This window comes from Microcaecilia unicolor, chromosome 6 (genome assembly GCF_901765095.1).
Source record: "Microcaecilia unicolor chromosome 6, aMicUni1.1, whole genome shotgun sequence".
NCBI lineage: Eukaryota > Metazoa > Chordata > Amphibia > Gymnophiona > Siphonopidae > Microcaecilia > Microcaecilia unicolor.
In genome coordinates, this window is record NC_044036.1 from 61,722,144 (window position 1) to 61,735,759 (window position 13,616).

Here is a 13,616-nt window from a genome sequence, read left to right on the forward strand (position 1 = left end):
AAGGGGGGGGTATGTGAGGAATGGGTAGATAAACAGAAGGGGAAAGGGAGAAGGGGGGCCCTTCTTCCATATAGGAAGCTCAAGAGGAGCGAGGGGGACTACAGAGACTACAAGTCCCAGAAGCCTGAGTTGAGTAGAAAGCAGGAGGGGGAGGACTTTCCTTCCCAGAGAAAGGGGGAGGAGGAGGCTGATTGGGAAATGAAGTCTGATGAGGGGAATGAGGTACACCTGCCGGGGGAGGGAGTGAACGAGCATATGGACTGGCAAGCAGCAGGAGGGGAGGAGGAAACAGAGGAGATGGACTTGACAGCTTTTGCTCGTAAGAGGAAAGGGGCTAAGGAAAAGTAAGTCCTGGGGAAAACTGTATGAATTCCAGACCTGGTGGGTGGTTGTCAGGAAGCCGTGCTGACAAATGAGGGAGGTGGGTCCCTAGGGTAGCAAGTAGGAATTGCTAGCCCAAGGAGTGGATTCATATAGTAGAGAAAAAGCTTTGATCTGAAGAACATTTGAACTGGCAAGTGGAACTTTGTATTAGAATTCTACAGGAGGGGGGGAAGGGAAAGAGACTGAAGGGGCCTGGGCTCAGGACAGTACGAGTAGAGAAGCATTTGGCCTCCTCACCTGGGCTGGGTACGGGGTCTGCTCTAAGTAGATGCAGGACTACCCCTAAGGGAAAGCCCCAGGGACAGAAGGGAGTTCTCTGGGCTGCACAAAGAGAAATATCCTGTTTGGTAGGCCGGTGGGCCTGGAACTAATTGGCTAACTGTCGACTAGAGTGAACTTACTCGAGGAAGCAGGAGTTGTGGTGGAGTACTGACAAGAAGGAGCTTGCAGCAATAATAGAAGTAGGAGGATTAGCCCCAATTGGGTGGGCGAAGAAGGACAGCACGGAGGAGTGTCTAAAGGAGAGCGGACAGCACGGAGAGGTGCAAGCTGACAGCATCTGTGATATTTTGCATTTAAGTTTCAATTTCTCTAGTACTGCTGCATGCCGAGTCTGACTTCTTGAGGTAACTTTCCAGTTCAGTATTTTGCCTTCATATTTTTTGATTTCTAGTTCCTTGTGTCATGTCTGTTGTGTCATGTGTTTTTCATGTGTGATCAAGGTGCAGTATTCTGCTAGCGTGTAGTATTTGCAGCCCTTTGTTTTCACGAGGTAGTGTATTGGTGTTTTAGAGCCTGCTGTAATTACAGTTCTGCCTTTTCACGCATAAGGTTGTAGCTCGTCCTGTCCTTGGAATTAGTGCTGTTATGGTTTGGTAAGGTTATGAGTGTGTTTTTGCACAAGTTTGTGTATAGCGTTTTGCAGTGGAGAGATTGTGTATTGGCCTTACTGAGGCGGGACCAAAACATCAGAAAGGGTTTTAGAGCCTAAATCATGACATACTACCTCTTGAAGGATCTACATAAAGAGCCTATGCATTTGTAAGGTCAACACTGGCATGGTATGGGAAAGGGAGTGGGGAAATACTATTGGAGAGGAAGAGGGAGTGCTGGGTAAGGAGGAAGGAAGGAAGGAAGGAAGGAAGGAAGGAAGGAAGGAAGGGAGAAAGAGCTGGCTTGATATCTCATACATATTTATTATGGTTAGGCCAGCTCTTTCTCCCTTCCTTCCTTCCTCCATATTAGCATATTCATTTGCATATATATATATATATATATATGCAAATGAATATGCTAATATGCTCCGCCCCATCCTTTGCCCCCCCCCCCCAAATTTAACAGTCAAACTATACCCATGCACAAAGATATTCAAAACTGTTAAATCACAAGAGGACTGTGAAAAATTGCAAGAGGACCTTATGAGACTGGGAAACTAGGCATTCAAATGGCAGATGATGTTTAATGTGAGCAAGTACAAAGTGATGCATGTGGGAAAGAGGAACCCAAATTATAGCTACATGTTACAAAGTTTCACATTAGGAGTCACTGCCCAGAAAAAGGATCTAGGTGTCATCATTGATGATACGTTGGAACCCTCTGCTCAGTGTGCAACGGCGGCTTAGAAAGCAAATAGAATGTTATGAATTATTAGGAAAGAAATGGAAAACAAAAATGAGAATATTATAATGTTATATTGTATGACTTCATTGTGCGATCACACCTCTAATACTGTGTGCAATTCTGGTCACCGCATCTCAAAAAAGATACAGCAGAATTAGGAAAGGCACAGAAGACGGCAACAAAAATGATAAAGGGGATAGGATGATTTCTCTATGAGGAAAGGCTAAAGCGATTAGAGCTTTTTAGCTTGGAGAAAAGACAGCTGAGGGGAGATATGGTAGAGGTCTATAAAATACTGAGTGGAGTGCAATGGGTAGACATGAATCGCTTCTTTACTCTTTCCAAAAATACTAGGACTAGGGGGCATGCAATGAAGCTACTTATTTAAAACAAACCAGAGAAAATATTTCTTCACTCAATGTGTAATTAAACTCTATAATTTGTTGTCAGAGAATGAAGTAAAAGCAGTTAGTTTAGCAGGGTTTAAAAAAAAATTATTGAATGGTTTCCTAAAAGAAAAGTCCATAAGCCATTATTAAGATGAACTTGGGAAAATCCACTATTTATTTCTAGGGTAAACAGCATAAGATCTAGTTTACTCTTTTTGGTTCTTGCCAGGTATTTGTGACCTGGTTTGACTACTGTTGAAAACAGGATACTGAGCTTGATGGACCTTCAGTCTGTTCTTGTATGGCAATGCTTATGTTCTTATGTCTTTACATTTGTAACAAAGACAAAACAGATTTCTACTTACCTTAAACCTATTTTACCCTGAACTTCAATTCTGGATTGCAGCAGCTGTGAAAGGCTAATGTCATCTGAGGGAGATGGTTTCAACTTTGTTTTTACTGTGAAGGAGAGAAACACAGAATTTACAAAATTTCTGAAGTACATTTTCAGCAGGTCTTTGAGAAAACGACATTTCAGGCCTCTCTGTTACTTTGTATTCCCTCCAATTGCACACATTTGGATTAATTGCACTTTGTGATGCTTTTTACTGGACTGACATGGGAGAAAGCAGGTGGCCCATGTGAATCACTTCATCTCCCATCACCTCTGGCACTCACTGAAACTATAACTGAGCTGCTGGGGAAAGGACCCCCTCTGGCCAATACTCAAAGTGAGTTAACCGACCAGGAATAGCCACTGACCAGTTAACTCGCTTGTATGAGGCTATCTGGTCATTTTCAGCTGCACTTAACCAGTTAGTCACATCTGGTGCTCACAAATGGGGATAGCGTGTCAAATGTCCGAGTGGGTGCCCACCTGGGCAGCAGTGACCATCAAACGGTTTGGTTTGATATGACTGCTGTAGTGGAGGGCAGCCACTCAAAACTCAAAGTCCTGGATTTCAAGCATGCTGACTTTACTAAAATGGGGGAATACCTGAGGAAGGAGCTGATGGGCTGGGAGGAAGTACAAGAAGTGGAAGGACAGTGGTCCAGGCTGAAAGAAGCTATAAATAGGGCTACAAACCTTTATGTAAGGAAAGTAAATAAAAGCAAGAGAAAAAGGAAACCGATATGGTTCTCCAAGCAAGTGGTTGAGAAAATAAAGGCTAAAGAGTTGGCGTTCCAGAAATACACAAAAACTCAAGAACAGGAACACGGGAAGGAATACCGGAGGAAACTGAAAGAAGCCAAGAGAGAGATACGTCTGGCAAAAGCGCAAGCGGAAGAACAAATGGCTAGAAATGTAAGGAGGGGTGACAAAAGTTTCTTCAGGTATATTAGTGAAAGGAGAATGACTAAAAAGGGAATTGTGAGACTAAAAGATACTGCGAACCGCTATGTAGATAGTGATGAAGGAAAAGCAAATTTGCTAAATAGATACTTTTGTTCTGTTTTCACAGAAGAAAATCCTGGAGCAGGACCGCGATGGACTGGAAAAAGTACAAATGATAGTGGAGTGGATACAGCATCATTTACAGAAGAGAGTGTGTATGAACAACTTGTAAAGCTAAAGGTGGACAAAGCCATGGGACCGGACGGGATCCACCCCAGGATATTAAGGGAGCTCAGAGAGGTCCTGGCGGGTCCTCTTAAAGATTTGTTTAATAAATCCTTGGAGACAGGAGTTGTTCCGAGGGATTAGAGAACGGCGGAGGTGGTCCCTCTTCACAAAAGTGGTGATAAGGAAGTAGCTGGAAACTACAGGCCGGTAAGCCTCACTTCGGTTATTGGAAAAGTAATGGGAGCGATGCTGAAGGAAAGGATAGTGAATTTCCTGGAAGCCAATAAGTTGCAAGATCCGAGACAACATGGTTTTACCAAAGGGAAATCGTGCCAAACGAATCTCATTGAGTTTTTTGATTGGGTGACAGGAGAATTGAATCAGGGACGAGCTATGGACGTAATCTACTTAGATTTCAGCAAAGCTTTTGACACGGTTCCCCACAGGAGGCTTTTAAATAAACTGGATGGGCTGAAGATAGGACCTAAAGTGGTGAACTGGATTAGGAACTGGTTGACGGACAGATGCCAGAGGGTGGTGGTGAATGGAGTTAGGTCGGAGGAGGGAAAGGTGAGTAGTGGAGTGCCTCAAGGATCGGTGCTGGGGCCGATTCTGTTCAATATATTTGTGAGTGACCTTGCCGAAGGGTTAGAAGGTAAAGTTTGCCTATTTGCGGATGATACTAAGATCTGTAACAGAGTGGACACCCCGGAGGGAGTGGAAAACATGAAAAAGGATTTGAAGAAGCTAGAACAATGGTCTAAAGTCTGGCAATTAAAATTCAATGCGAAGAAATGAAAGTGATGCACTTAGGGAATAGAAATCCACGGGAGACGTATGTGTTAGGTGGCGAGAGTCTGATAGGTTCAGACGGGGAGAGGGACCTTGGGGTGATAGTATCTGAGGATTTGAAGGTGACGAAACAGTGTGACAAGGCGGTGGCTGTATCTAGAAGGTTGTTGGGCTGTATAGAGAGAGGTGTGACCAGCAGAAGAAAGGGGGTGTTGATGCCTCTGTATAAGTCGTTGGTGAGGCCCCATCTAGAGTATTGTGTTCAGTTTTGGAGGCCGTATCTTGCTAAGGATGTAAAAAGAATCGAAGCGGTGCAAAGAAAAGCTACGAGAATGGTATGGGATTTGCGTAACAAGACGTATGAGGAGAGACTTGCAAACCTGAACATGTATACCCTGGAGGAAAGGAGAAACAGGGGTGATATGATACAGACGTTCAAATATTTGAAAGGTATTAATCCGCAAACGAACCTTTTCCGGAGATACGAAGGCGGTAGAACGAGAGGACATGAAATGAGATTGAAGGGGGGCAGACTCAAGAAAAATGTCAGGAAGTATTTCTTCACGGAGAGAGTGGTGGATGCTTGGAATGCCCTCCTGCGGGAGGTGGTGGAGAGGAAAACGGTAACGGAATTCAAACATGCGTGGGATAAACATAAAGGAATCCTGTTCAGAAGGAAAGGATCCTCAGGAGCTTAACCGAGATTGGATAGCAGAGCCGGTAGTGGGAGGCGGGGCTGGAGGTTGGGAGGCGGGGATAGTGCGGGGCAGACTTATACGGTCTGTGCCAGAGCCAGTGGTGGGAGGCGGGACTGGAGGTTGGGAGGCAGGGATAGCGCTGGGCAGACTTATACGGTCTGTGCCAGAGCTGGTGGTGGGAGGCGGGACTGGAGGTTGGGAGGCAGGGATAGTGCTGGGCAGACTTATATGGTCTATGCCAGAGCCGGTGGTTGGGAGGCGGGGCTAGTGCTGGGCAGACTTATACGGTCTGTGCCCTGAAGAGCACAGGTACAAATCAAAGTAGGGTATACACAAAAGTAGCACACATGAGTTGTCTTGTTGGGCAGACTGGATGGACCGTGCAGGTCTTTTTCTGCCGTCATCTACTATGTTACTATGAAAATGATTGGTTAGGGCCAAAGTGGAAGCCTGCTACATCGGGAGCATTCCGGGGGAGTTTCGGGGTGGAGTCCAGTTAGCTTCCAATATTCATAAATAGCTGTCTTATCTTAATCTGCCATCCCATGGCTGGTTAAATCTGTAAATTGACTTAACCGGACATATGCTAGCTGTCTTTTAGAAAACGTAAATGCAATGCCAAAATATTGCACAGGGCTCAGAATTGAGGTGTCCTTTTACAAAGGCACGGTAGGGTCTATGCATTTTGGCAGCGTGTGCCAAAATGAGACTACCACCAGGCTAGCATGCCCCCTGGCAGTAATTACAGATTTGGCACGCGCCCATACCACCAGGAAAAATTATTTTTTTATTTCCTACTGCGTGCGGCATTTCCGGCATTAATCGGCCGACCAGCCACCGTGCGTGTAGTGCGTGAGCCTTTACCGCTAGATCAATAGGTGGTGTTAAGAGCTCAGGCTGTAAATAGGTGCGCACTGGTTTCAATTTTACCGCAGGCCTTTTTCCAGGCCCATTGAAGGAAAACCTTTTTTCCCCAGACATTTTATTTATTTGTTACATTTGTATCCCACATTTTCCCACCTATATGCAGGCTCAATGTGGCTTACATAGTACTGTAATGGCATTCGTCAGTTCCGGTATGAACAAATACAAGGTGTTATTATGTTAGAATAGGGTTCGTGTATAGCTGATATATTGGGGAATTTAGGGAGGAAGGGGGGAGTTGGGTATGTCCATTACGATCTTTGGTTTTGTTGTATTGCAGGTACTCATGGTAAAAACTGACCTGGTACACGCCAAAAACACATGCCCACACTACTGCAGGAAGTAAAAGAACATAGTAACATAGTAGATGACGGCAGAAAAAGACTGGCCCAACAAGATAAACTCATATGTGCTACTTTTTGTGTATACCTTACCTTGAGTTGTACCTTTCCTTTTCAGGGCACAGACCGTGTAAGTCTGCCCAGCACTATCCCCGCCTCCCAACCACCAGTCCTGCCTCCCACCACCGGCTCTGGCATAGACCGTATAAGTCTGCCCAACACTATCCCCGCCTCCCGCCACCGCTCTGCCACCCAATCTCGGCTAAGCTCCTTAGGATCCATTCCTTCTGAACAGGATTCCTTTATATTTATCCCACGCGTGCTTGAATTCTGTTACCGTTTTTACCTTGTAAAAAAACAGCGCTGTGGTTGCAGTTTTTTTGAAACACTGTTCCCAGAATCTAGCTTCCTATCAGGCTCATTTTTGAAAGAGAAGGATGTCCATCTTTTGACACAAATCGGAAGATGGGCATCCTTCTCACAGGGTCGCCCAAATCAGCATAATCGAAAGCCGATTTTGGGCGTCCCCAACTGCTTTCCGTCACGGGGACGACCAAAGTTCATGGGGCGTGTCGGAGGCATAGCGAAAATGGGACTTGGGCGTGCCTAACACATGGGCATCCTCGACCCATAATGGAAAAAAAGGGCATCCCTGATGAGCACTTGGACGACTTTACCTGGTCCAGTTTTTCTTATGACTAAGCCACAAAAAGGTGCCCAAACTGACCAGATGACCACCGGAGAGAATTGGGGATCACCTTCCATTACTCCCCCAGTGGTCACTAACCCCCTTCTACCCTCAAAAAAAATCTTTCAAAATATTTTTTGCCAGCCTCTATGCCAGCCTCAAATCTCATACTCAGGTCCATCACAGCAATATGCAGATCCTTGGAGCAGTTTTAGTGGGTGCAGTGCACTTCAGGCAGGCGGACCCAGGCCCATTCCCCCCCCCCCCACCTGTTACACTTGTGGTGGTAAATGTGAGCCCTCCAAAACCCACTGTACCCACATCTAGGTGCCCCCCTTCACCCGTAAGGGCTATGGTAGTGGTGTACAGTTGTGGGTAGTGGGTTTTGGGGGGCTCAGCACACAAGGTAAGGGAGCTATGTACCTGGGATAAAATTTCTGAAGTCCACTGCAGTGCCCCCTAGGGTGCCTGGTTGGTGTCCTGGCATGTCAGGGGGACCAGTGCACTACGAATGCTGGCTCCTCCCATGACCAAGGGCTTGCATTTGGTAATTTCTGAGATGAGCGTCCTCGGTTTCCATTATCGCCGAAAATCAGAAACGACCAAGTCTAGGGACGACCATCTCTTAAGGACGACCTAAATGTCAAGATTTGGGCGTCCCCGACCAAATTATCAAAACAAAAGATGGACGTCCATCTTGTTTCGATAATACGAGTTTCCCCACCCCTCCACCGGGACGTTTTGCGAGGATGTCCTCAGCAAAACTTGGGCGTCCCTTTCGATTTTGCCCCTCTATGTTTTTACAACCACACCAGCCTGGTTTATTTTGAAATTTTATATCAGCTGGTGACCTATTGCCCCTGACGCAGCCATTTTTATACTGGCGAAATATGACCATGTCGGACATTTTATGTTGAATACCTGGGAGCTTTTAATCTACTAATAAAGACATTGTTTTTTTACAAGGTCTGCCTCATTGTTTTACTTTCCATATTGGATTTGGTGGACTGACTGCCTTGTTGTTTTATGTCACAGTACTGCAGGTTACCTTTTGCCGCAGCTTAGTAAAAGGACCCCTGAATTTCTAGTTTTAGTGCTAAGATGGACAAAAAAAAAACGATTTGTGCCATCTGCTGAATATTGGCTGGATGGTACCTGTTTATAAATTTTTGTCAAGTGCCCTGCACAGAAAATTGTGTACAAGTTGAAATAATTCTCACACATGTAAGATGTTGTACTAAGACTATTGAGGCCACATAGATCCTGAAAAAATGGATCTGTGCAGTCTCAAAAGCTCATGCACAGCAACAAATGTTGAATAATTGTTACGATGATTCAACAAAAGTTATCACAATCTGTAAATCATCCAAATAAATGGAGTGAATAAAAAGTAATGCAAATTGTAACATAATACACTTTTGTAATAACCGTTATTCCCCATTGAATTAGTTCAACATGGTTTACAAGAGCAAGAAAATTAGTACAACACCAGGAATTACATAGAATGAAAGGTTTCGACATACTGAACATTAACAAAAATGTTTCTGAAAAAGAAAAGTTTTCAGTTTACTACGGAACTTCACATAGTCCGTTTCTAATCAGGCATCCAGCAGAAGAGAATTCCATTCAAAGGCTGCTTGGTATGAAATAGTCAAGGAATGCATAATTTTAAATTTGACCCAAGAAACGGTAGGAAATCTTAACATTAAATGATTTTGTTGACACAGATTTTTGTTTGCAGCCAAAGAAAGGAGCAATGAATGCATATAATCTGGTACCAAACCATGAATAATTCTAAAGACAAATATTAATAACTAAGGGGTATGTTTACTAAGGTGCGTTAGCGTTTCTAATGCACCTGTAAAGTGTATAATTATGGTACAGCCAGAGACCCCACCCCCACTGGAATGGTGGCGGGCCCAGTCATAGAGCTCAGGCTGTTACAGACCTTGGCCGAGTCAGAAATCTGATAGCTGACATAACTGGGAGCTTACTGGAAAAGTATGGCCTAGTTTGTAGCCCGGATTGAGGCCTAAATAAGCGAAATTAGGAAAAGTTAAGTTAATAGATATGGAAACAAAATGGAGAATTTCAGCACAAAATGGAAGCCGTATCTGTTGCAAAGTGGAAGTTTCTCTAGTGTAAGTTAGAAAAACAAGTTGAGAAATGAGTGAGTCATGCCAGGTGCATAGAAAATAGGGAACTAGCTGTCCAAGAGAGGAGGGAGACTTTCCTGTGAGCAGGATTGTGGTCAGCTATGGTGTGAGAAAGGAAAGGCGTAGCAAGATAGAAGCTACTCATTAGCATGAGCCAATCAGTGACAACCATGACATTAGCATAGATCCAATCAGGTATATCTACTGTCATATTATCCATATCCTGAGGGCACCTATAAAAATCAGGGTTTTTCCTGGTTTAAGTTAGAGAGAAAAGGGTTGCCACTCTCTCTCCAAGGGAAACCAATGTGTCCAGCAGAATTGACAAATTAACTAATTGCTTTCCCTTGTAAAACCTCTAATTGGTAAAAGAAATTATAAAAGATTAGCAAATAATTAACACCTGTTTGCAGCTTATCATATTCCTATAATTAATTGATTGTACGTGCCTGTTGTCAATCACTGATTTGACGTACCTTGGCAAATAAACTCCTCATTCCAAATTATGATTTGTGGGCTTCACTTAATGATGAAAGGCTGTAAGTATAAATGCTTTTGCTGTATCAGGCTATCATTCGCTGCATTGTATAACCTGTAGCCTAAATCCAGTTTGTCATAAGGCTGGTATCTATTCCTTGCCAGTGCTGAGAGGTGGACTAATGCGGGTCCCTTAGACCTAACGTCTCTCTCAGTGGCAATTCCTTTTAGAACTTCACAACTCCCTGATTACCCCAGTACTAATGCTATTTAGAGATGGAGTCAGATTTAAGGTCACTCCAGCCTTCTTGGGGGGCTCGGGACCCCTAAATTCACAACAAAAGTTAAAAGCATTTTAAATGCTAATGTGCCTATATATTTCTATGGGCGTGTTAGTGTTTAATGCGTGTAAACCATTTACGTGCGTTAAAAACACTAACATGCCTATAGTGCACCTTAGTAAACAAAGGCATTAAATTGCAGTCAGGCTCTTACAGGTTACCAATGCAGCTTATTCAAGAGGGGGGTTGGTCCTCTTATATTTTTTTTGTCCCCAAAATCAGACATTTGACTAAAATCTTACCATTGATTGCAGCATCTACCACAGCAGCAGAATGCAGACTGATCTCTACTGGAAAACCAGCACAGCTGGGAACAATATACCGGACTTCTGCTGCCATGATGGGTTGCACAAAGTTTCCTTCAACACCACTGACAAATTTGTCCACTGCCTTCTTCACCCAAGTGTGTCTCCCTGCTGGTTCCATCACAGCCTATCAATGGACAGACATGCAGCAGATTTACTGAATGAAAAGTATTCCCAGTGAGACTTTGAGGAAAAAAAGATGGGAATTTCTCTTTACCTTTATTACGCTTTCAATGTCTTTGTAGTTAGCTGCACCATAGACCAATTCCTGATCATGAACCGAGAATGATACTGAGGCCAGAGTCTGTTTGGAAGACGATTGCTTCCATCCCACCTGTGTGAATGATCACACAATGAAACTCTATAAACACATTTGCAGGACTGACTTTGAAATACTGTTAACTCTCAGACGTCATTCTTTAGATTTTTCAGGTATAATAGTTCAGTTTTTTATCTCACATAATGCAGGAGGTGTTTGTCATTTTTTCTTTTTTTTACATAACGTTATACCCAGGACTTTTTTGAGGGGGTACTGAGTACCAGCACTTTTTCCATTGTCTGCTACTACTACTTAACATTTCTAAAGCGCTACTAGGGTTACGCAGCGCTCTATAGTTTAACAAAAAAGGACAGTCCCTGCTCAAAGGAGCTTACAATCTAAAGGACGAAATGTCAAGTTGGGGTAGTCTAGATTTCCTGAATAGAGGTATAATGGTTAGGTGCTGAATGCAACATTGAAGAGGTGTGCTTTGAGCAGTGGCGTACCAAGGGGGGGCGGTGGGGGCAGTCCGCCCCGGGTGCACGCTGCTGAGGGGTGCCGCGGCGTGTGCCTGCTCCGAGTTCGCTAAACTTCGTTGCTCATTCGCTGCAGCTCCCTCTGCCCTGGAACAGGTTACTTCCTGTTGGGGGGCAGAGGGAGCTGCAGCGAAGCGAAGTTTAGCGAACTCAGAGCAGGCTCGCGCTGCGGCACCACCCCCCAGCGGCGTGCACCCGGGGGGGGGGGGTGTCATTTTGCCGGAGGGAGGGGGAATGTGTAATTTAGCGGGTGGGGGGTGCTACACCCGGGGGGTGCATCGGCGCTCCGCCCCAGGTGCCATCCAGGCCAGGAACGCCACTGGCTTTGAGCAAGGATTTGAAGATGGGCAGGGAGGGGGGGCTTGGCGTATTGGTTCGGGGAGTTTATTCCAAGCATAGAGTGAGGTGAGGCAGAAAGGGCGGAGCCTGGAGTTGGCGGTGGTGGAGAAGGGTACTGAGAGGAGGTCAATGTCTGCTAACATTGACCCATGGACCCCAAGTTTTAATGAAAGAGCTCAGGCTCTACACACAAATTCTGCCTTGTCATAGATTCTGTGACTGGATGCAAGAGGCCTGGCTATTGTGGGGTAGGTCCCTCAGTGATCACCTCACCCTTGAAAGGTGGCCTAGTATTTGAGTACCGGCACCTTTTTCATTAGAAAAAATGCACTTCTATACTGCTAATACCACCGGGTTCCAAGTGGTATTAAAGATAATCAGGGTAGAGGAGTGTGGTAGCCGTGTTAGTCCACTCTTAAGGTTATCAATAGAAATCAAACAAAATAAAACATGTAAAAGAAAATAAGATGATACCTTTTTTATTGGACATAACTTAATACATTTCTTGATTAGCTTTCGAAGGTTGCCCTTCTTCGTCAGATCGGAAATAAGCAAATGTGCTAGCTGACAGTATATATAAGTGAAAACATTCAAGCATTACTATGACAGTCTGACAGGGTGGGAGGATGGGGGTGGGTAGGAGGTATGCATGGGGACATCAAAGCATATCATTGATATTCTAACAGGATGGGTGTGGATAGGTGAGGGGTGGGGTGATCAACAGAGACATACAGCTTTATGGTTTATAATGGGCTAGGAACCCCAGATCCTTGTTAAGTCCTTTCTGTTGGGTGTTAAAATATTCAATCATTCTGACTTCAAAGGTCTTACGTTCTTGTATGGTTTTAAAGTTATATCATTCAGTGTAAAAAATGTAACGAAGGATGCTATATTGGAGAAACAGGCCAGATGCTTAAGACAAGATTCAATTTACATAGACATCACATGAACAATGCTGGTGCCAGTAGGGTTCCCACACCTGTTGGTCAACATTTTACAGGACCGGGACACTGTACCAGTGACTTCACAGTGAGAATCCTGAAAGGTAACTTTAAAACCATACAAGAACGTAAGACCTTTGAAGTCAGAATGATTGAATATTTTAACACCTAACAGAAAGGACTTAACAAGGATCTGGGGTTCCTAGCCCATTATAAACCATAAAGCTGTATGTCTCTGTTGATCACCCCACCCCACCCCTCACCTATCCACACCCATCCTGTTAGAATATCAATGATATGCTTTGATGTCCCCATGCATACCTCCTACCCACCCCCATCCTCCCACCCTGTCAGACTGTCATAGTAATGCTTGAATGTTTTCACTTATATACACTGTCAGCTAGCACATTTGCTTATTTCCGATCTGACGAAGAAGGGCAACCTTCGAAAGCTAATCAAGAAATGTATTAAGTTATGTCCAATAAAAAATGTATCATCTTATTTTCTTTTACATGTTTTATTTTGTTTGATTTCTATTGATAAAGATAATCAGGGGAAACTCCTGGGAAAAACATATCAAATAAATGTCCTAAAAAGAAAAGTCTTTAAAATTCTTTTAAAAAGGGAGCATTTAGACAAGAGTACTAAAACAAGGTTGCAATTCTTTCTAAACTACAGTCTGAAACACAAGAAGTTTTTCCATAAATCTTGAATCTAATTCTGTGTTTAGATGTAAAATCTATGTGAAATTTTAAATACTCTGGACATTCACCATTCAAAATCCTAAACAATCTACATGAGAATTTAAATAGAATCCTAGCTTCAACTGGCAACCAATTAAGCTCAGCAAAAAACATCAAGA

The 13,616-nt window shown here is 43.9% G+C and overlaps 1 protein-coding gene across 1 annotated transcript in view; it reads right to left on the reverse strand.

Annotated features, from left to right (window-relative positions):
• The window catches only part of LOC115471884 (vitellogenin-A2-like), a 98,110-nt gene that overhangs the window by 55,293 nt on the left and 29,201 nt on the right, over positions 1-13,616 (reverse strand). The window contains 3 exon segments of the mRNA XM_030205790.1: positions 2,759-2,852; positions 10,617-10,806; positions 10,897-11,013. Of these exon segments, the coding sequence (XP_030061650.1) occupies positions 2,759-2,852; positions 10,617-10,806; positions 10,897-11,013 (401 nt within the window).